General features: G+C 42.6%; 1 protein-coding gene across 1 annotated transcript; it reads right to left on the bottom strand.

The window, feature by feature from the left end:
* Nucleotides 1-247: 247 nt before the first annotated feature.
* cdhr5a (cadherin-related family member 5a) lies at nucleotides 248-23,451 on the bottom strand. The gene is made up of 14 exons (XM_061764862.1): nucleotides 22,798-23,451; nucleotides 19,502-19,674; nucleotides 19,055-19,117; nucleotides 18,896-18,985; nucleotides 18,729-18,815; nucleotides 17,357-17,461; nucleotides 17,086-17,271; nucleotides 15,401-15,491; nucleotides 13,507-13,604; nucleotides 13,218-13,424; nucleotides 11,235-11,348; nucleotides 11,078-11,144; nucleotides 10,651-10,811; nucleotides 248-2,046 (listed from the first exon to the last, which is right to left on the bottom strand). The coding sequence occupies exons 1-14, from the start codon at nucleotides 22,964-22,966 to the stop codon at nucleotides 1,474-1,476; spliced, it is 2,184 nt and encodes a 727-aa protein (XP_061620846.1). The 5' UTR covers nucleotides 22,967-23,451; the 3' UTR covers nucleotides 248-1,473.
* Nucleotides 23,452-23,513: the final 62 nt, after the last annotated feature.

Here is a 23,513-nt window from a genome sequence, read left to right on the forward strand (position 1 = left end):
AAGAGCCTTGGTGAGAGAGGTAAAGAAGAACCCAAAGATCACTGTGGCTGAGCTCCAGAGATGCAGTCGGGAGAAAGTTCTAGAAAGTCAACCATCACTGCAGCCCTCCACCAGTCGGGGCTTTATGGCAGAGTGGCTCGACGGAACCCTCTCCTCAGTGCAAGACACATGAAAGCCCATAAGGAGTTTGCTAAAAAAAAAAAAAAAAAAACACCTGAAGGACTCTAAGACGGTGAGAAATGAGATTCTCTGGTCTGATGAGACCAAGATAGAACTTTTTGGCCTTAATTCTAATTGGGATGTGTGGAGAAAACCAAGCACTGCTCATCACCTGTCTATTACTCTCCCAACAGTGAAGCATGGTGGTGTCAGCATCATGCTGTGGGTGTGTTTTTCAGCTGCAGGGACAGGACGACTGGTTGCAATCGAAGGAAAGATCCCCAAAGCCAGATGTGAAAAACCTGTTGCATTATTCCCAAAAAGACTCATGGCTGTATTAGCTCAAAAGGGTGCTTCTACTAAATACTGAGCAAAGGGTCTGAATACTTATGGCTGTGTGATATTTCAGTTTTTCTTATTTAATAAAGCTGCAAAAATTTCAACAATTTTGTCTTTTTTCTGTCAATATGGGGTGCTGTGTCTACATCAATGAGGGGGGGAAAATGAACTTAAATGATTTTAGAAAATGGCTGCAATATAACAAAGCATGAAAAACTTAAGGGGGTCTGAATACTTTCCATATCCACTGTATTACCAGTGTCTTTGTACTATAGTATCTTAAAATTATATTAGACATCCCAATTCTAAGGCACATTGGAAGCAAAAATATAATAATTTAAATCCAGAATATTTCTCACTTTGAATAAAATGCATGTTCCTTCTTTCTCAAACTCAGTTGCTCCCTGTTCAGATGTATTTACTGTATGTTTGTAAACTTAATCCAAAACTATCATGATTTGAATAATAAAATCTTGAAATTTTTTTTAACATCAAACAACACTAATCATGTGTACATTTCCCTCAAATATAACAGCAACAATAACTACTATAAAACTGCATCATGCATTATTTTCTTAAAACCATTCTGATTGTCTGTTTTCTCCATATGTGACTGATGTTGCAGTTCAGTTTAGTTCACTTGAAAATGTTAAAACTTCAACAAATCAAATTAATACTGACCTTTAAGCTATTATTGCTTTAAAATGTCGTCTTGAGCAGTCAGCATAAGAAATAAACAATGGTGTTTTTTCAGCTCATGCTAATAAAATCAATGTGTTAACTATAAAATCATCATGAACATTAAATTCTAAGAGAGTCACAGTAGCAAATACTGTACATACTATTGAAACTTTGAATCTTAAGTTTAAGGTTTGTAGATATCCAAATGTTGAGTCTTCATAGACTTCATAGACTGTTCAGACTTTGACTGTAGGAAGTATCCAAAAGTGACACTGACTTGAATCAGACCTCTTTTCAACCGTCCTGCTCGTTTCCTTCCTTCTCCTTTTCTGAGATGGTACTACCGTGGTCCTGCTCAGCTTTGCGTTCCGTGTTGTGGCTGTCCTGTCCATCTTCAGACTCTGTGCATGGGTCTTTGACTACTTCCTCCATCACCAGCTCTCCTTCCAGCTCCTCCTGTGTCTCCTCCTCCACCTGACCCACTGTGTCCGGGATAATCTCCACCTCAATGTCCGAAGAGTCCTCGAGTTCCTTGAACCACACACTCTTCTGCCCCTCCTTCCTCCTCTGCTTGGCCAGGATGGACCTTGAGCTGTAATCGTCTCCATCTCCTCGACCTCTCCTGGAGGGTCTTACCGAGGGACTCCCTTTGGGGACGTGGTTAGTGAAGACACCACAGGAGGCGCAGTGACGGTTGCGTCTCCCCAGGGGCATGATTCGGCCCCCGGGGAAGGTGCTCCGTCTGGGAAGGGTGTTCTTCCAGCGGCCACGGCTTACGTCGGCCTCATTCTGGAAGCCATCATTGGTGTACTGCAGGGAGTCTCTGTGGCCAGTATTTGGCTGCTTAGATTTCAGAGAGTCCAAGCACTATAAGCAGTGGAGAGATTAAAATGTAATGAATCATGGCTTGTATATAGACTTTCTGTTCACTTGCTGTATAAAGATGGCGGTTTTGCAGAGTAATGTTTTCATATTTCATCACAGAAACCTTGTGTGTTGTACTTGATAAATATTAATCAAAGGAAAAGGTGAGGTGCAAGACGTTTTCTGACGCGTAAGATGTGACTGCTTGAAGACACTAGTGTTCTTTCACACAGCATGGATGTCAATTTGTGTGAAAGTCTTCATAATTGGCTGGCTAAATAATTCCAAGGAAAGCCAGCCTTTTGTGTCACAAGCAGGGTTTTCATAACTACAAAAAGCAAGTTGCCTATTCTTTTCTGTGGGGAAAAAATTAACACATCTGGCCATCAATGGGAGATGCATGTACAAAAGTTTTTGGTACCCCTCTATTAATGAAAGAAAACACACAATGGTCGTAGAAATAACTTGAATCTGACAAAAGTAATAAGTATTTAATGAAAAGTCTTCTTCTTCTTTTCCTTTCGGCTTGTCCCGTTAGGGGTCGCCACAGCGCGTCATCCTTTTCCATGAGAGCCTATCTCCTGCATCCTCCTCTCGAACACCAACTGCCATCATGTCTTCCCTCACGACATCCATCAACCTTCTCTTTGGTCTTCCTCTAGCTCTCTTGCCTGGCAGCTCCATCCTCATCATCCTTCTACCAATATACTCACTCTCTCTCCTCTGGACGTGTCCAAACCATTGGAGTCTGCTCTCTCTAACTTTGTCTCCAAAACATCGAACCTTGGCTGTCCCTCTGATGAGCTCATTTCTAATTTTATCCAACCTGGTCACTCCGAGAGCGAACCTCAACATCTTCATTTCCGCCACCTCCAGCTCTGCTTCCTGTTTTCTCTTCAGTGCCACTGTCTCTAATCCGTACATCATGGCTGGCCTCACCACTGTTTTATAAACTTTGCCCTTCATCCCAGCAGAGACTCTTCTGTCACATAACACACCTGACACCTTCCTCCACCCGTTCCAACCTGCTTGGACCCGTTTCTTCACTTCCTGACCACACTCACCATTGCTCTGGACGGTTGACCCCAAGTATTTAAAGTCCTCTACCCTTGCCATCTCTTCTTCCTGTAGCCTCATTCTTCCCCCACCACCCCTCTCATTCATGCACATATATTCTGTTTTACTTCGGCTAATCTTCATTCCTCTGCTTTCCAGTGCATGCCTCCATCTTTCTAACTGTTCCTCCAGCTGCTCCCTGCTTTCACTGCAGATCACAATGTCATCTGCAAACATCATGGTCCACAGGGATTCCAGTCTAACCTCATCTGTCAGCCTATCCATCACCACTGCAAAAAGGAAGGGGCTCAGGGCTGATCCCTGATGCAGTCCCACGTCCACCTTAAATTCTTCTGTCACACCGACAGCACACCTCACCGCTGTTCTGCTGCCCTCGTACATGTCCTGTATTATTCTAACATACTTCTCTGCCACTCCAGACTTCCGCATGCAGTACCACAGTTCCTCTCTGGGTACTCTGTCATAGGCTTTCTCTAGATCTACAAAGACACAATGTAGCTCCTTCTGACCTTCTCTGTACTTTTCCATCAACATCCTCAAGGCAAATAATGCATCTGTGGTACTCTTTCTAGGCATGAAACCATACTGTTGCTCGCAAATACTCACTTCTGTCCTGAGTCTAGCCTCCACTACTCTTTCCCATAACTTCATTGTGTGGCTCATCAACTTTATTCCTCTATAGTTGCCACAGCTCTGCACATCACCTTTGTTCTTAAAAATGGGCACCAGTACACTTTTCCTCCATTCCTCAGGCATCTTCTCACGCACTAGAATTCTATTGAACAAGCTGGTCAAAAACTCCACAGCCACCTCTCCTAGATGCTTCCATACCTCCACAGGAATGTCATCAGGACCAACTGCCTTTCCATTTTTCATTCTCTTTAATGCCTTTCTAACTTCCCCCTTACTAATCATTGCCACTTCCTGCCTCTTCTACTCTCCCTTCTCTATCATTTTCCTCATTCATCAACTCCTCGAAGTATTCTTTCCATCTACCTAGCACACTGCTGGCACCAGTCAACATATTTCCATCTCTATCCTTAATCACCCTAACCTGCTGCACATCCTTCCCATCTCTATCCCTCTGTCTGGCCAGCCTGTATAGATCCTTTTCTCCTTCTTTAGTGTCCAACCTGCCATACATGTCATCATATGCCTCTTGTTTTGCCTTTGCCACCTCTACCTTTGCCCTGTGTCGCATCTCAATGTATTCCTTTCGCCTCTCCTCGGTCCTCTCAGTGTCCCATTTCTTCTTAGCTAACCGTTTTCCTTGTATGATTTCCTGTACTGTGAGGTTCCACCACCAAGTCTCCTTCTCTCCTTTCCTGCCAGAAGATACACCAACTACTCTCCTGCCTGCTTCTCTGATCACCTTGGCTGCAGTGGTCCAGTCTTCTGGAAGCTCTTCCCGTCCACCGAGAGCCTGTATCACCTCTTCCCGAAAAGCTGCACAACACTCGTCCTGTCTCAGCTTCCACCACATGGTTCTCTTCTCTGCCTTTGTCTTCCTAATTTTCCTCCCCACCATCAGAGTCATCTTACACACCACCATCCTATGCTGTCTAGCCACACTCTCCCCTACCACTACCTTACAGTTGGTAACCTCCTTCAGATTACATCGTCTGCACAAGATGTAATCCACCTGTGTGCTTCTACCTCCGCTCTTGTAGGTCACCCTATGTTCGTGCCTCTTCTGGAAAAAAGTGTTCACTACAGCCATTTGCATCCTTGTTGCAAAGTCTACCACCATCTGTCCCTCCAAGTTCCTTTCCTGGATACCGTACTTACCCATCACTTCTTCATCACCCTTATTACCTTCACCAACATGTCCATTACAATCTGCACCAATTACGACTCTCTCTTGAGCTTGAGTCCTTGAGCAAGACACTGATACCCCGAAATGCTCCCCGGGCGCTTCAGCTGCCCCCTGCTCCAGTGTGTTCCACTAACATGTGTATGTGTTCACTGTGATGGGTTAAATGCAGAGAACAAATTTTGTGTGCATGCATGCATGTTCATGACAATAAAAGATGATTCTTCTTCTTCTTCTTCTTCTTCTCTCTGTCTGGGATGCTCAGAACTACATCATCTAGCTCCTTCCAGAATTTCTCTTTCACCTCTAGGTCACATCCTACCTGTGGGGCATAGCCACTAATCACATTACACATAACACCCTCAATTTCAAATTTCAGCCTCATCACTCGATCTGATACTCTTTTCACCTCCAAGACATTCTTAGCCAACTCTTCTTTTAAAATAACCCCGACTCCATTTCTCTTCCCATCTACACCATGGTAAAATAATTTAAACCCTGCCCCTAAACCTCTAGCCTTACTGCCTTTCCACCTGGTCTCCTGGACACACAATATATCAACCTTTCTCCTAATCATCGTGTCAACCAACTCCCGGGATTTTCCTGTCATAGTCCCAACATTCAAAGTCCCCACATTCAGTTCTAGGCTCTGTGTTTTCCTCTTCTCTTTCTGCCGAAGAACCCGCTTTCCACCTCTTCTTCTTTGACTTCGACTTCGACCCACAGTAGCTGAATTTCCAACAGCGCCCTGCAGGTTGACGGCGCCGGTGGCGGACGTTGTTAACCCGGGCCACGACCGATCCGGTATGGAATTCTTTGGATGAACGCTCATATTTGTATGGCAAGGTTTTAAGCCGGATGCCCTTCCTGACGCAACCCTCTGCATTTATCCGGGCTTGGGACCGGCCTACAGTTTGCACTGACTTGTGCCCCCCATAGGGCTGCATAGGGCTGAAAAGTAACCAATGAAAATCAGAATTGTGGCTCAACAGAATTATTTAAAAAAAAAAAAAAAAAAAAAAAAAAAAAAAACAGGTCTGGACAAAAATGATGGTCCCCTTAATTTTGTTGCACAACATTTTGAGGAAATCACTGCAATCAAACAATTTTTGTAACTTTCAATGATACTGCTGACAGCAGGTATTTTTGCCCACTTTTATGAGTAAACTGCTCCAGTTGTTTTATGTTTGAAGGGTGCTTTCTCCAGTTGGCATGTTTCAGCTACTTCCCCAGATGTTCAATAGTATTTAGATCAAGGCTCTTAGAAGGCAACTTCAGAGTAGTACAGTGTTTTGCTCCTAGCCATTCTTGGGTGTTTTTAGCTGTGTTTTTTGGGTCATTACCCTGTTGCAAGACCCATGACCTGAGACTTTCTGACACTGGGCAGCACATTTCTCTCTAGAATAAACTTCATACTCTTGAGATTTCATTGTACCCTGCGCAGATTATAGACACCTTGTGCGAGAGATGTTTCATTTTTGCATCTGGAAACTGAGCTGATAATGCCTTGCCAAAAAGTTCCAGTTTTGTCTCATCTGTCCATAGGACATTGTCTTAGAAGCTTTGTGGCTTGTCAACATGCAGTTTGGCATATTCCATTCTGGCTTGTTTTTTATTATTTATTGCCAACAGTGGTGTCCTCCTTTGTCGTCTCCCATGAAGTCCACTTTGGCTCAAGCAACGACAGATGGTGTAATCTGACACTGACATATTTTGACCTTGGAGTTCACCTTTAGTTTCTTTGGAGGTTGTTCTGGGCTCTTAACATTAATTTTATGTCTCTTCAATTTGTCAAATTTTCCTCCTGCGGCCACATTCAGGGAGGTTTGCTTCAGTTCTGTGGATCTTAAATTTCTGAATAATATGTGCAACTGTCACAGAAACATCAAACTGCTTGGAGATGGGCTCATAGCCTTTACCTTTAACGTGCTTGTTAATAATTCATAAATTAATAATTTTCTTTCTAATCTCCTGAGGCAACTCTCTCCTTTGCTTTCTCTGGTCCATGTTCAGTGTGTTACACCCCATGTCACAGAACAGCATAGTGATTAATTGTCACACTTTAAATAGGCCGGCAGACTGATTACAAGTTTGAAGACACTTGTGATGCTAATGAGAGGACACACCTTGTTTGAACATGTCCCGATGGTCAAATTATTTTCTTTTCTCGGGTTACGATCATTTTTGTCCAGGCTTGTTTCATGAGTTTGTTTTTTAAAATTATTCCTGTTTAACCACAATTCAAAAGCAATGTCTGAATTTCATTGGTTAGTTTTCATTATTATTATTTTTTTTTTGTTATTTTATTTTGTTATTTTATTTTGTTTTTTGTTATTACTTTTGTGAGATTCAAGTTATTTCTGTGACTACTGGGGTTTTTTCTTTCATTAACAGGGCGATACTAACAATTTTGTTAATGTATGTATATTTAGGAGCAACAGTCATACAACTCAAATTCCAATGAAGTTGGGACATTGCGTTAAACATAAATAAAAACAGAATACAATGATTTGCAAATCATGTTCAACCTATATTTAAGTGAATACACTACAAAGACAAGATATTTAATGTTCAAACTGATGAACTTTATTGTTTTTAGCAAATAATCATTAATTTTGAATTTTATGGCTGCAACACGTTCCAAAAAAGCTGGGACAGGTGGCAAAAAAGACTGAGAAAGTTGAGGAATGCTCATCAAACACCTGTTTGGAACATCCCACAGGTAAAAAGGCTAATTGGAAACAGGGGGGGGGGCATGATTGGGCATAAAAGGAGCTTCCCTGAATTGGACAATCATTCACAAGCAAAGATGGGGCGAGGTTCACCTCTTTGTGAACAAGTGCGTGAGAAAATAGTCCAACAGTTTAAGGACAATGTTCCTCATCGTACAATTGCAAGGAATTTAGGGATTTCATCATCTACGGTCCATAATATCATCAAAAGGTTCAAAGAATCTGGAGAAATCACTGCATGTGACCGGCAAGGCCGAAAACCAACATTGAATGCCTGTGACCTTCGATCCCTCATGTGGCACTGCATCAAAAAACGACATCAATGTGTAAAGGAAATCACCACATGGGCTCAGGAAAACTTCAGAAAACCAATGTCAGTAAATACAGTTCGGCGCTACATCCCTAAGTGCAACTTGAAACTCTACTATGCAAAGCAAAAGGCATTTATCAACAACACCCAGAAACGCCGCCAGCTTCTCTGTGCCCGAGCTCATCTAAGATGGAGTGATGAAAAGTGGATAAGTGTTCTGTGGTCCGACGAGTCCACATTTCAAATTGTTCTTGGAAATTGTGGACGTGGTGTCCTGCGGGCCAAAGAGGAAAAGAACCACCCGGACCGGTATGGATGCAAAGTTCAGAAGCCAGCATCTGTGATGGTATGGGGCTGTGTTAGTGCAAATGGCATGGGTAACTTACACATCTGTGAAGGCACCATTAATAATGAAAGGTACATACAGGTTTTGGAGAAACATATGCTGCCATCAAAGCAACGTCTTTTTCATGGACGCCCCTGCTTATTTCAGCAAGACAATGCCAAACCACATTCTGCAGGTGTTACAACAGCGTGGCTTCGTAGTAAAAGAGTGTGGGTACTAGACTGGCCTGCCTGCAGTCCAGACCGGTCTCCCATATGAAGCGTAAAATACGACAACGGAGACCCCGGACTGTTGAACGGCTGAAGCTGTACATCGAGCAAGAATGGGAAAGAATTCCACCGACAAAGCTTCAATAATTAGTGTCCTCAGTTCCCAAACATTTATTGAATGTTGTTCAAAGAAAAGGTGATGTAACACAGTGGGAAAAACTTTATTAAACTATTGTTTTTAGCAAATAATCATTAACTTATAATTTTATGGCTACAACACGTTCCATAAAAGCTGGGACAGGTGGCAAAAAAGACTGAGAAAGTTGAGGAATGCTCATCAAACACTTGTTTGGAAAATCCCACAGGTGAACAGGATAATTTGGAACAGGTGGGTGCCATGATTGGGTATAAAAGGAGTGTCCCTGAATTGCTCAGTCATTCACAAGCAAAGATGGGGCGAGGTTCACGTCTTTGTGAACAAGTGCGTGAGAAAATAGTCAAACAGTTCAAGGACAATGTTCCTCAAAGTACAATTGCAAGCAATTTTGAGATTTCATCATCTACGGTCCATAATATCATCAATAGGTTCAGAGAATCTGGAGAAATCACTGCAGGTAAGCGGCAAGGCCGAAAACTGCAGCAAAAACCGACATCAATGTGTAAAGGATATCAACATATGGGCTGAGGAACGCTTCAGAAAACCAGTGTCAGTAAATACAGTTTGGCGCTACGTCCGTAAGTGCAACTTGAAACTCTACTTGTCATGGGTGTGCGTTCCGGTTTTTGTCTTCCCCCTGTTTCACACACCCCTGCTCCTGAGAGCATCTTCACCACCTGTGCCTCGTTCACCCTAATTACCCCTTGCATTTAACCTCATGTCTCATTCTTTCTCGTCGCCAGTTCGTTGTACCTTGTCGTCACGTTCCAGCATTCTTTGTTTCCACGTCAAAGAATCACAGTAAGACTAGACCCCGTTCCGATTATCGACCTCACCTTTTTGCCTCATGTTTTTGGATACTGTTGCCTTTTTTGGATTGCCTGCCTGTGTACTGACCTCTGCCCATATATTAAACGTCTCTTTTTTGAAACTGTACATTTGTTTTGGAGTCGTGCATTTTTGGGTCCTATCCTTTGTTCCGCTCATGACACTACTATGCAAAGCAAAAGCCATTTATCAACAACACCCAGAAACGCCGCCGGCTCATCTAAGATGGACTGATGCAAAGTGGAAAAGTGTTCTGTGGTCCGACGAGTCCAGATTTCAAATTGTTTTGGGAAATTGTGGATGTCGTGTCTGCCAAAAAGGAAAAGAACCAGCCGCAATGTTATGGACGCAAAGTTCAAAAGCCAGCATCTGTGATGGTATGCGGCTGTGTTAGTGCCAATGGCATGGGTAACTTACACATCTGTGAAGGCACCATTAATGCTGAAAGGTATATACAGGTTTTGGAAAAACATATGCTGCCATCCAAGCAACGTCTTTTTCATGGACGCCCCTGCTTATTTCAGCAAGACAATGCCAAACCACATCTGCATGTGTTACAACAGCGTGGCTGTCGCAGTAAAAGAGTGTGGGTACTAGACTGGCCTGCCTGCAGTCCAGACATGTCTCCCATTGTGAATTTGTGGCACATTATGAATCGTAAAATACGACAACGGAGACCCCAGACTGTTGAACAGCAGAAGCTGTACATCAAGCAAGAATGGGAAAGAATTCCTCCTACAAAGCTTCAACAATTAGTGTCCTCAGTTCCCAAACGTTTACGGAATGTAGTTAAAAGAATAGGTGATGTAACACAGTGGTAAACATGACCCTGTCCCAGCTTTTTTGGAATGTGTTGCAGCCATAAAATTCTAAGTTAATGATTATTTGCTAAAAACAATAAAGTTTATCAGTATGAACATTAAATAACTAAATAACTAATCTTTGTAGTGTATTCAATTAAATATAGGTCGAACACGATTTGCAAATCATTGTATTCTGTTTTTATTTATTTTTAACACAATGTCCCAACTTCATTGGAATTGGGGTTGTAAATACTGTATGAAATATGGTCATAGCAGTACAAGTTGTCGTAGGTATTCTGTCATTACTGTATTTTACAGCTAGAAACACTGACCTCACATATTTTGTCCGCGCTGGAGTTGCCCTTCCACAAGCGGGAAATCAAGAAGCCAATCACAGTGAAGCAGAGGACCAGCAAAGCTGCCATAACCAGCCCAAGGAGTGCCATGTCACCGGCACGGTAGCCAACGTTTGACGGGGACGGCATGGCATCGGCTGCAGAGAAGATCATGCCAGAAGGATGTATAAATGAAGTTTGCATATACATATGTGAATTTACCAAGAATAGAACTTATTTTCTTTGGTATGCTATAATCAGTTGGATATTTTTTCTTCCTGAATTCCACAATAGCACAAGGCCACAACATATACAGTACAAGGATGTCTGGAAACTTTATAAATGCATTTTATTTCCCTCCAGCACCTATACATTTTCAGCTCGATGGCAGTTCTTGCAGTGTACTGTATAGTGATGTTCCTACCAGGTATAACCTGAACAGAGAGGGCAGCTGTACCAAACTCTCCTGTTGTTGGGTCCACTGCTCTAAGCTGATTTTAAGGGGGGTAAAAAACACAAATATTGCTTAGAAGTGAAAGTCAAAATCTTTTGTATTCATTGTTGCGGTGCATGATATTCACCTGTAGTGCAAATGACTCCGTCTTTACAACTCTCTTCAGTATCACAAAACCATCTGAGGTCACATTGACGTAACTGCTGTACTGCACCTCATATTTTACATCTGGATTCACACCCTGAAAAAGAGGAGACTATTTAACAAATCTGTTTATAATTATGTTTGGCAACAGATCCAAACCCCATGATTGCCCAAAATAAACATATGACAAAAAGTATGGAAAGTTGTGTTTGGTATATTATTTCCATTTTGTAACAATGCTTCTTGGCAATAAATCTTATACTTTTGGAAAGCTGTTTATTGCCCTCTTAAAGGCTGCCAAATTTGTCAGTAATATGCATTTGTGGGATGGGCAGCAGAGCTGAGAATTTGGATGGCAGGCATGAAGAATTTGCCAAATCTCTGCCAATGCCAGTTAATTTTGCTTTTGCCATTGATCCTTGTTTGGTAGATTGAATGATTGATGTTTGAAGAAAGACAAATTGTCTATTTAACACTTTATTCACTTAACAGTCAGGAACCTCAGTAGTGTATGGAAGAACGATGCGTAGGCACAACAGCCTGGCACCTTCTCCTCATGCTGGTCACCAGGCTGTTTAGACACAACTGTGGGATGGCATCTAATTTTTCAACCAGCATTTGTCACAAGTCAGCCAATGTGGTTGTGTGGACCCTCTGGCACAAGCAGCATTTCCAAGCTGATCCCATACAGGTAAATGTTCAGTGGGGTTGAGGTCAGGCCATTACATCCTATTCGTTCCCAAATTCTGGAAGTAGTCTCTGATAAACCCCACTCTGTGGGGTAGTGTTGTCCTCTTGGAGGATAGACCTTTGTTCCAGGCTGTGGAGATATGGGATTGCCACAGGTTGCAGAATCCCATCTGGATAGCTCTACATTGAGATTGCTTCCAATAATGACAAGCCTAGTTTTTCCAGTGACGGAGACGCCGCCCCAACCTATGACACTGCCACTGCTGGAGCAACCAGCATTCTCCGCATCTTCTCCACACTTTGTCCCTACGATCCAACTGCCATAAGCTGACAGGGTGAGGAAACAGTCTTCTAGGGGTGTTGTCTTCTTGTCACACCCACTTAGCGGCCTGTCTTTGATATCTCCACTTACATGGAATTTTAGCTCAGGAAAGGTACGAGGGCTCACACCAAACAATGCAGGAACTTGGTTTTGATGAACAACAGGTTGAAGTTGCCATTTCACATGAGCCCTATCCAGATGAGTTCAATGTTGCATGCCGATTCTTGGAGCAGACACCTACTGACCACGTTAGCAGGGCCCACGCTCACCTGAGGGTACCAGGAGCTCAAAGCAAGAGTCAATGGCACCAGTAAAATAAGATGTTTGGCATTGGCAGAAAAGATTTGTGCATTTTCTTTCATGGGGGCAACCCACATACTCAGTCCTGCAGTTCTGAATCCCACAAATGTAGGTTCCTTACAAATGTGGCTTTTAAAAGGGTAATACACCGGTTTTCCAATGGTGTAAGATGACAGCTGGGATAGGCTCCAGCACGCCCGCGACCCTAGTGAGGAGAAGCGGCTCAGAAAATGGATGGATGGATGGATGCCAAGAAGCATTGCTACAATAAAGACATAATCTACCAAACACAAATTTACTTACTTTGTGTGCAATATTGTATTCATATTATACAAAGTTGAATGAACAACTGGTAGAATGGAATATTAAAATACAATTCGGTGCACATTCATTTTAGCAAGGCTCAAAATGATTTAGTTGGTTGAGGAGCAATTTTGTGACAACTCAGGACAAGCTAGTCTAGATGTCATGAAAGCATCAGAACTACAGGATACAACAATCAATTCATTGTTTTGTACTCTGTTTAAGTCTTTCTGGATAATCTGCTGCTATTTGTCTGAAATAATTGAAAGTAATAGTCTGTTAAAAGCAAAACTCTCCACCTGGCGCTGATACAATTAAAAGCCTATCCTCCGCCAGAAGTGTAGAACTTACACCGGCAAAATCCTCATCTCGCGCTCGGACCCTGAAGGGTCTGTTGCTACTGCGGTCCCTGAGGATCATGCTCTCAGGTATAGAGTTGCTGTAGATAAAGCCCTCGTAACGCTCCTTCTCAAATTGAGGAGGGTTCCTGCTCTTCTTCGTCACATCAAAGGTCACTTGCGTCACAGCAAACTGATCCCTGTTGGTCACTTGTGATGCCTGAATGTTTTGGGGTGGGGGGGAAACACTTGAATAACAAGTTGAAAAAAACAATATATTGAGCAATATGATGTTGCATTACCAGAACAGTGAGAGTTATTGGGCCCACAATATCTACAGCTTTGGTCATGCTTATATTCCCTGTTTCTTCATCTATCTGGAATATATTTCCTTCATTCCCTGCATTGGCAAGAAAAATAAAAACATTTAGATATTTTGAAACCACACTTAGGGAAACACCATTTAGCAAAAATAAAATCAACATGATCTACAGTATCAACTTAAATGTAAATAATACACAAAAAAAAATTGAAAACGGTATGACTTCATTCGGAACACCACTCATGAAAACAGGTTACTCATATAGGTGTACTGTATTTTTGGATGTTCCAATATTGATTAAAAGTTACAATTTAAAACTTGTGGCAACTTTTCTTCAGCTTCTGGGGGAGTTTTTTGCAAGACTCATTCCAAAAGCTGTGCCACTGACAACTTGATGTCAAAGTTAAGACAGGGAGCTTTATTATTTTTAGTTTTTGACAGTTGTTAACTTATTTTTATACTCATGTGTAAGTAAGAATGTTTACAGAAGATATACATCAGGTGCATCTGCGACAATCACCTTCGAAATTGACCTTTGACATTCATTGATTCATTCATTCATTGATGTTACAACTTGTGCATTTTATTGTTTTTACGGCTTAAACTTTGAAGTGCTTAGCTATTTTTTGCGCATTTTTACCCAATTAAGAATGGAAAAATGTTACTTAAAACATTGCCTTTACAGTTACCCTGAAACAGATTTTGTTCTATTTCCACTATTAAGTTTTGGAAATGATCGAAATCTAAAGAAATCACAAATGAACACAAAGTGTTTTTTTATCACACACGGGTAGGGGCGTCACTAGGTTTTATGGAGAGACCCTCCTCTTAGCGCCCAGAAGATGCACAGGATGTGAGGGAATGTAGTGCGCGAGCACAAGATTTCACAAACAGCTAACAAAGATTGAGAAATTGCTTGTTAACATTTTTGGACAGATTTTAAAACAATGAAATACTGGGTAAAAGTTAAAAGTCGCCATTATATTTGTACTGTTGTTTCAGTCTGTTTTTTAATACAGTACACAAACACAGGAAGTATGGTTACAGCAGTAACCACAAATATGAAAACATATGTACACATTGTTGCAAACTACGCAAAAAAAGGTCACTTTTTTTTGTGACAAAATCAGCCAAGCCCATCATTTCCAATTAACAAAGAAATAGAGATTAATTTCTCTTCGGGGAGTTAAAAATGTAATCAAAATCCAATTAACAGCTGCAATCGCCAGCTACTTTTCCGCTTGCGTCAGACTTCCCCAGGGCTACACAAGCACCTTACCACCACCAGGGTGTGACTGAAGAGTGAATAATGTGTGAAATTGTAAAGTGTCTTTGAGTGCCCAGAAAAGTGCTATATACGTGTAATGCATTGTTATTATTATTACTTGGTGGGTGGAAGCATCAACGAATGCCATCAACGAATGCCATCTGTTTTTAAGGGTGGCAAATGTATTGACAATACTGCAAGACTGTGAATTCTTCCCCTTCCTGATACACTGAAACACATTTATTAATAACTGATCAATATAGAGGCTAATCACAAGACTTTGAATCACAAAACACGAACTGTTTTCTCCCAAATACTTTTGAAGTTGCGGAAAGTATATTTTGGGACTTGGAACTTTATAACAGTAAATATCGACATACAGTATATATACACAGACACTTTCCTCAGACTCCCCGGCTCAAAAAGGGATTAAAGGTTTCAGGACTTAAATTTTCCGTACAGTATGTTAGTAATTGATTGATTATATTAAGGGTACGCTATCAACAATCATGTTCGCACAGCAATGGGCAGAGGTGGCGCTATCTGGGATAAAAGCAACCACAGCACAAATTACAGCAAATATTAAACAAATGAACAGGGAGGGGACCTCTTAAAATCCGGTAGCTGATCTGTTCACTCCTGTTCTTGTCTCCATCTTTTGCAAAAACTGGGCCAGGTTCCAGTATCAGTGGGCCTTCCTGTGGATTGAAAACATGCTTTCATTCAATGGCTAGCTATTGAATTGCCCCACTATTGCCCCTTTTCCATTGTACTGGTTCTACCCTCAACCAGCCTCGCTCCGCCTCGTGTGGTCGCTTCTCTATTTCACTTTTTGGAGTGACAATGGCACTGCTTTTCAGAACCTCCGACCTGGTTCTATAACGCAGGCCAAGGAGGGCCTTGACGTAACTGTCATCTGGTGGCCGACAGATGTAGGCGTTTCTTGAAGTGCGGTGACTTGTCACTTTCGGAAACATGGCGTCTAAAGGTTGCCGCACACCGAGCGATGCTGCCGAATCCGATTAGGTGACTGTTTTCATGGCTGACCGATCTGTCTGTCACTGGTATCATCAAGCCATATAAATAGTATATAAAGGATCAAATATTGTGTTTTACATCAATACTTAACTATATTCATAATGTATAATGTACCTGTGGATGGGAAAGCAACACTTGTGACCAGAATGTACGCGAACGTACGTATATGTTGGGAACGTTCAAATGAATGGAGCCAGCAAGCCTCCTTTCAAATATCCACACTCTCGCTTTTATTTTCACCAATACCTTCTCTCTTTAGCAACCTTCTTCCTTAACTATTCATCTTTTTTTACGGTTTAAGGAATGTGATAAAGTACAAGATACTGAATACACAGTATCAAACGCCTATGTAGGCTTGCCGGGCAATCACTCATGTGCGGGGATCATACTGTACACGATGGTCCAGTCCAGTCGGGTTCGACCACGTCACGCAGTGTGCGGCAGGCCGAGAGCAGCTTTTGTTCTGTGGTCGACTGAGGAGGTGCGGACATTTTTTCCGTATTGGCAGAAAATGAAATACAGCGAGATGGAAGGTGCGACGAGTGGGTCACCTTCTTCCTGATCCCGCCCCAATCCCTCCCACTTTGATTGGTGCCTGTTGTAAAGGAAAAGCAATGGAGACCAGGCCAGGCCAAGCGAGCCCGGGGCAGAGTGGGGCCAGGCGGTTCTGGAACTTGTAATGGAAAAGCAGCATATACTGTAAGTAAATTAACTGTAGTTGTGATGTCAACAAATCTTACATGTGGGTCTGCATCAAAGTACAAAATCTTCTTAAACAAATGAATGTGAAAACAAGGTGAAACATGAAAGTGCATGTGTGAATGTACCTTGGCAAATTATATATTCATTCATTCATTCATCTTCCGTTCCGCTTATCCTCACTAGGGTCGCGGGCGCGCTGGAGCCTATCCCGACTATCTTCGGGCGAGAGGCGGGGTACACCCTGAACTGGTCGCCAGCCAATCGCAGGGCACATATATACAAACAAACAACTATTCGCATTCACACATACGGGCAATTTAGAGTCGTCAATTAACCTACCCTGCATGTTTTTGGGATGTGGGAGGAAACCGGAGTGCCCGGAGAAAACCCACGCAGGCACGGTGAGAACATACAAACTCCACACAGGCGGGGTCGGGGATTTGAACCCCAGTCCTCAGAACTGTGAGGCAAATGTGCTAACCAGTTGTTCACCGTGCCGCCCAAATTATATATTTTAAGGCAAAAACAAAAAGCATAATGGTCGAGAATCACCTCCTTCTCCGTCAGATTGACTTTTCCTCGATAGCCAGTGCTCACACACAGCTTGGCAAGTCCTAAATTAGTCCTTACACAAGGCTGAAACCAGGGTGGCCGGTTATCCACATCCTTCACATGCACTGTGATGGTGGCCACGGATGTGAAGAAGGGCTCATTGGAGGCTGAACCATTAAATGTGTCCTGGAAGGTTTCAGACAAAAAAAGTCACAGAAAAGCAGACTTGATGTTGAGGTCTCAGGAGTGATGCTGTGATACTGTACTGTACCTGTACGTGTAAAACCAATGAGATTTTCTGCACAACATCGTAGTCTATGACACTTTTAACGAGTAATTTTGGAGTGTTGATGTTCTCGAGCCGGAAGTATTTATCCTAATTTAACAGACAGAGAAAAGAACATTAGGTCATGACTAAAGGAGCACTGTGAGAGGCTCCGACCACACCCAATAGCACAGCTCCATTGCAACTTAAATAAAAACGATGAACTACATATTTCTGGATTCATTTACGAAACTATTAGCAAATCCAATGACATTGTTTCTTTAGTAATATTTATTACATACATACATACATACACATACATGGGCAGAGTTTCCCAGACTTTTTAGGTCAACTTTGGGGGTGCGTATTATACATGGATGCACATTATCCACGAGAAATTCCGGTACATACATTTTCTAGGTACTGTTCAGTTGGATCCTCTCCCAGCTGACTTTGGGCAAGAGGCAGGGTACAACCTGGAGCAGTTACCAGCCAATCACAGGTGCCATTTACACTCACATTCATACCCACGGCTGGCCATATGCAGGGGCAAGACGCCCTCAAACAAAGGCCTTGCCCCCTAAAATCAAATCTCCGCAAGTTTCATCAACTCTCTGTCTCTCCCCTCCATGCTGTGTGCAGGCTGTTAGTGATCTACTGTCTGCAGTGAGATCCTGCCCCCATTAAATACCCAATCACTGATGAGTATGCAAATGAGCCTACAAACGTATGAACAGTTTTGAGTCTTCAATTACTTAACATGCATGTTTTTGGAATGTGGGAGGAGGCCGAAATACATGGCAAAAACCCTACGCGAGGACAAGGCGAACATGCACGCTCCACTCAGAGCCGGGATTCAAACCCGGGACTCCTCTGTGAGCCACTACTCTATTGTGTTGCCTGTTCTTGTGACTTTCGCTTTGTCCAGTAGGGGGCGCCACAGTTAGTCACAGTTTTTACACAATTTTAACCCTGACTGGCACAACCGCCTCAATTTTTATAATAATAATCTTAATCATCATCATCCTCATCATAGATAGATAGTATATAGCACTTTTCACAATACTCAAAGTCGCTTATCTGGCCTTGGGACCGATCGTGGCTCGGTATTGGGTCAGTGGATGGGAATCAAACCATCTAGCACTACATAACCATTGCTCTATCGTGCGGACTGTACTTCCAAACGTCCAAACAAACAAACAAGCATATTCTTACAAGAAAGATATGAACTATATGCTATGCTTGAGCAACTGTATATCAATGATGTCTTTACAGAGATAATGACACTTAAAACATCAAAGCAACTGTAACCATTATTCACGACATACCACGTACAGTAAATTCTATCAATGTCTATTACACTTTAGTATCATCTTACCATGGCAGACTCCAAGCGATAAAATAGTGGTTCAGAATCAGCATCAGTAGCTTCTATTAGTCCCACACTGGAATTCACTGGAGTCAGCTGCAAGATCCCAAATTCATAATCACGTCCAACATGAGATGAATAATAAATGAAGAATGTTCATTGGCTGCACAGCTCACCTCATTTACTTCCAGAATGTAGTTATTCTGAGCAAAGTTTGGGGGGTTGTCGTTTACATTTTCCACCAATACTTCGACGGACTCATTGACCTTATAAAGAGTAAAATGATGATTAATTCATGAAGTGTGACAGTGATGTGTATTAGGTGATGTACTCACAGATTTGGAGCCTGCTCTGCTGCATTGTACCCAAACCACCAGAGCTGCTCTCTTGGGTAAAGCCTATCAAACATTCATCCGTTGTAATATGATGTACAGGTAAGTATTATTATTATACTGTATGCTATTTGGGTCAGTTATCAGTAAATGATTAAAATGCATAAATATACATTGTTTTACATCTGATTATATCTTGTATGTCATTCTAGATTTTTTACAACAATGTAAACATTGCATCTGATCTTAGTATAATTGCCCTCCTGGTCTGATTATTGGGTCAAAGGACAGTACATTTGTATGCCTATTATTTACTAAAGTGGGATTATGATATTATATAGTATAATACAGTATATGGATTATGAAATGCTAAATCAATGAAATTAACCCACCTGTATGCAACTGCGACATGTAACCCTCAGTAGTTTTGTTTCTCAATTAGTTAATTACCTCATAGTCCAGTTCTTTCTTCACCATCAGGGTTTTGCCTTTCAGGTAAAACATTTCTTCAGGGTTCACCACAACAGTCAGTGTTACATCACTGCCAGAGCTTATTTTAACCACCTGGAGGTCAGCAGTGCTGTTCTCAGGGACAGGCACAGGCCCAGCAGGCACTGTGCAAACTGAGAGGTGTGACAAATCAGATTTTGTTCAAAAGAGCACCTATCAAAGACTTGTGATAGAGTGGAGAAGGGGTTAAACAACATTTTTGATTAATGAGCTTTGCAACATATTCAGTAGTTAATATTGTTGCTGCTACCATAGTATAACATAAAGGCAATAAAATAAAATAACAACAATGAACCATTTGTATTTTATTGGACAAAGGTCACAGGCCACTAACAAGACTTGTTGATGGCAACTAAATATATCCTCTTTATTGGTCAAGTGAGTGCCCTGACTCAACATCCATCCAACCATTTTCTGAGCCGCTTCTCCTCACAAGGGTCGCTGGAGCCTATCCCAGCTAACTTCGGGCGAGAGGCGGGGTCCACCCTGAACTGGTTGCCAGCAAATTGCAGGGCACATATAAACAAACAACCGTTCGCACTCACATTCACACCTACAGGCAATTTAGAGTTGTCAATTAACCTACCATGCATGTTTTTGGGATGTGAGAGGAAACCGGAGTGCCCGGAGAAAACCCACGCAGGTACGCGGAGAAAATGCAAACTCCACACAGGCGGGGTCGGGGATTGAACCCCAGACCTCAGAACTGTGAGGCAGACGCTCTACCTAGTCGTCCACCGTACCGCCCTGACTCAACATAGTACAGTATATAATGTTTTTAAGTTGGAAGACAAAAATGAAGGCAGCAATGCCCGCAAATAGGCAGAAAGTGAAGGTGACCGTAGTAAAGGCGTCCATAACAAACTTTTGTGAAATCTTGCAATTGAATCGGGAGTGTAAACTTAAACCAGACATGCATCCAAATATTGCAAATCCATTGAGATGTTGCATATAAGAAAAAATCAATCATGTATCCTTGAACTGCTTGTCCTCAGTAGGGTCGCTGGTATGCTGGAGCCCATCCCAGCTGATTTTGGGTGAAAAGTAGAGTACACGCTGAACTGGTCGCCAGCTAATCGCAGGGCACATTCTGTATAGACAAACAACCATTCACACTCACAATCACACCTGTTGACAATTTAGAGTCTTCAATTAACCTACCATGCATGTTTTTGGAATGTGTCAGGATACCAGAGTACTCACAGAAAACGCAGGCACGGGGAGAACGTAGAAATGACACACAGGAAGGCCAGAATTGAACCTGGGACCTCAGAACTGTGAGGCAGAGATGTAAACCACACCACCGTGCAGCCCAGACAAAATCATAAGAAAACACTACTGTCCAAATAATTCTGTACCTAACTGAAAATCCTAAAAACACCATTTTATTGAAAGGAAGAGTTTGCATAAAACAAAACAAAACACTTTGTTATATATGTTAAAACTGTCTGGATGACCTCACAGTAGAATTATTAATATCATCGTTTGAAAAATCACCCCTCTCTGGCCCCATCTAATGCCTCTAATTTCTTTTTAATTTTTATTTTTAAACTTGGCATGGCATGACAACAATAGCCAATCAGAGACCGTCGAGACAGGAGGTGTGACGGACTAAATGTGAATCATTTGTTCATGTGCACCGCTGAGTACGCAACCTCGTACGGAGTCACAGCAGGCTCTCGCAAAGAAATTACAGTTTCTCAGACAGATTATTTAACTGGTTAGCAACAAAAGTTAAAGAGAAGGAATTGGGCAGCTCTCAAGACAAATTAAGGGAAAACATATAATTGGGGTGTCCTATATGCGGACGGCTGCATATAGCTGGGCTTGAAAAACCACCGCATACGTCATGTCACCGTTCTCACCGGGGCAGCAGGTCAGTTGATCACTTCTCTCATATTTTTAATTGAGTGTGCATTGCAAAAAAAATACAATATCAAACAAGTAACATTTCGTGTTTGGCAATACTCCATCGTGAATAAGCCATGCTAGCAATATAGCTGCCGTGCACAGTAACGTATTGAACTAACTGAGGCGTTTGTTTGGGCCGAGACGCAAGGGGGCGGGGGTGGAGATTGAAGTGAGGCTACATTTCAAATCTTGCAAGCAGTTTGAAAACTGCATACTATTTACTTTAAGTTAAAAGTAAAAAAAAAAAACAACACTATGCGAAGGCTCTAAAGATTTGCTAAACAAGTTGGGGCTTGGCGGCACGGTGGGCGACTGGTTAGAGCGTCAGCCTCACAGTTCTGAGGACCGGGGTTCAATCCCCGGCCCCGCCTGTGTGGAGTTTGCATGTTCTCCCCGTGCCTGTGTGGGTTTTCTCCGGGCACTCCGGTTTCCTCCCACATCCCAAAAACATGCATGAATTGGAGACTCTAAATTGCCCGTAGGTGTGAACGTGAGTGCGGATGGTTGTTTGTTTGTATGTGCCCTGCGATTGGCTGGCAACCAGTTCAGGGTGGACCCCGCCTCCTGCCTGATGATAGCTGGGATAGGCTCCAGCACGCCCGCGACCCTAGTGAGGATAAGCGGCTCAGAAAATGGATGGATGGATGGAAGTTGGGGCTTAAACACAAGACACCAACTAAAAGTGCACGCGCTGTTTTGTTGAATGTTGTAAAGAGTAATGCGCTCTACTCTAGTTCCAATAACACAGATAATTATAGGATTCTTTGTTACATTTTACAGTGATAGACAGGCTCCAGGACACGGTGGAGAGACTATGTTTCTCGGCTAGCCTGGGAACACCTCGGGATCCCCTCGGAAGAGCTGGATGAAGTGGCTGGGGAAAGGGAAGTCTGGGCCTCCCTGCTAAAGCTACTGCCCCCGCGACCCGACCTAGGATAAGCTGAAGAAAATGGATGGAGGAGGTTCTAAGCACAAACTAACCCTTTCGAATGGTAAAATGTTTATATACTTCCAATTCCAGTGCTTTCCAACCTGCAGGCCGGACAAGACTAAAAGTTTTGGATTGGACACCTGGTGAAAGGGAGTCGAATGGTAAAATGAAGGTCAGACACATAATCTACACAATGAAACTCTGTTAGAAAAACAAGTTTTTCCCCTTTTTTGTAGTTTGGCTAATTGATTTTCAGATGCCTGGAAGCCAAAGAGGATTGGCACCACAGCAAAAGTTCAAACCACTGACTCTCTGTCGCAGCAGCCTGATCAACATCCCCCCGAATTCACTAGCAACAGATGAAATACTCAATAGAGATAAGAGCGCTACTTACGTCTTTGAGCAGAAGCAAACATTAAAAAGCAAATGGTGATGATGCATCTGAAGATGACAATCACAGGTTTGCTTTTCCATTTTTGATCCATGTCCTGATTTGTGCGGCACCAACAGATGAAGACACAGGGAGGATGAGGAGCCTGTGGTACCAGCTGGTACTTCCACATAATGCCCTGTCTGTGCTGCCTGGTGAGTGGGAGTCAACTACAGTTACGATGTTTGTGACTTCATCTTACGGGCACATATCGCATTAAGCGGCTGCCAGCAGAGGCCTCACAGCCTCCCACAGAAATACTTGAATCTGTTTTAACTGCAATGTTTGTGATGGTTGTTCTATTGAATTCTGGGTGAAAATCCAGCAGAGGAATATTAACAGTGGGAAACATTTCTTTTTGTTTCCTCGGGGTGGCTAGACCTGTGTGGAGCGGTATAAAATACTTATGTCTGTTTGAGCCTCTGTCCGAAACTATTGACCTGTTGCTTTTGAGTGTTTGTGTCAATCTTACCAGACAGGGGCAGGTAAGGTGTTAGGGTCTGATTTGGCAAAGTGTTGTCAGGCCTTTAACAATGTTTTGAACCCGCCCTGCAATTGGCTGGCAACCAGTCCGGGGTTTACCCTGCTTCTTGCCCAAAGTCAGCTGGGCTAGGCTCCAGCTCACCTGCGACCCTAGTGAGGATAATCAGTATAGAAAATCCACGGATGGATGTTTTCAA

This window comes from Phyllopteryx taeniolatus, unplaced genomic scaffold, assembly GCF_024500385.1.
Source record: "Phyllopteryx taeniolatus isolate TA_2022b unplaced genomic scaffold, UOR_Ptae_1.2 contig_24, whole genome shotgun sequence".
Classification (NCBI taxonomy): Eukaryota; Metazoa; Chordata; class Actinopteri; order Syngnathiformes; family Syngnathidae; genus Phyllopteryx; species Phyllopteryx taeniolatus.

Excerpts from the sequence above, each read along its gene's own strand:
- cdhr5a (XM_061764862.1), bottom strand. The coding sequence starts at position 22,966 with ATGTGGAAGTACCAGCTGGTACCACAGGCTCCTCATCCTCCCTGTGTC. Across the intron at positions 17,462-18,728 it reads ATCGCTTGGAGTCTGCCATG|GATAAATACTTCCGGCTCGA; the intron begins GTAAGATGATAC and ends CTGTTAAATTAG. Across the intron at positions 11,349-13,217 it reads GAGATGAGGATTTTGCCGGT|GGTGTGAATCCAGATGTAAA; the intron begins GTAAGTTCTACA and ends CCTCTTTTTCAG.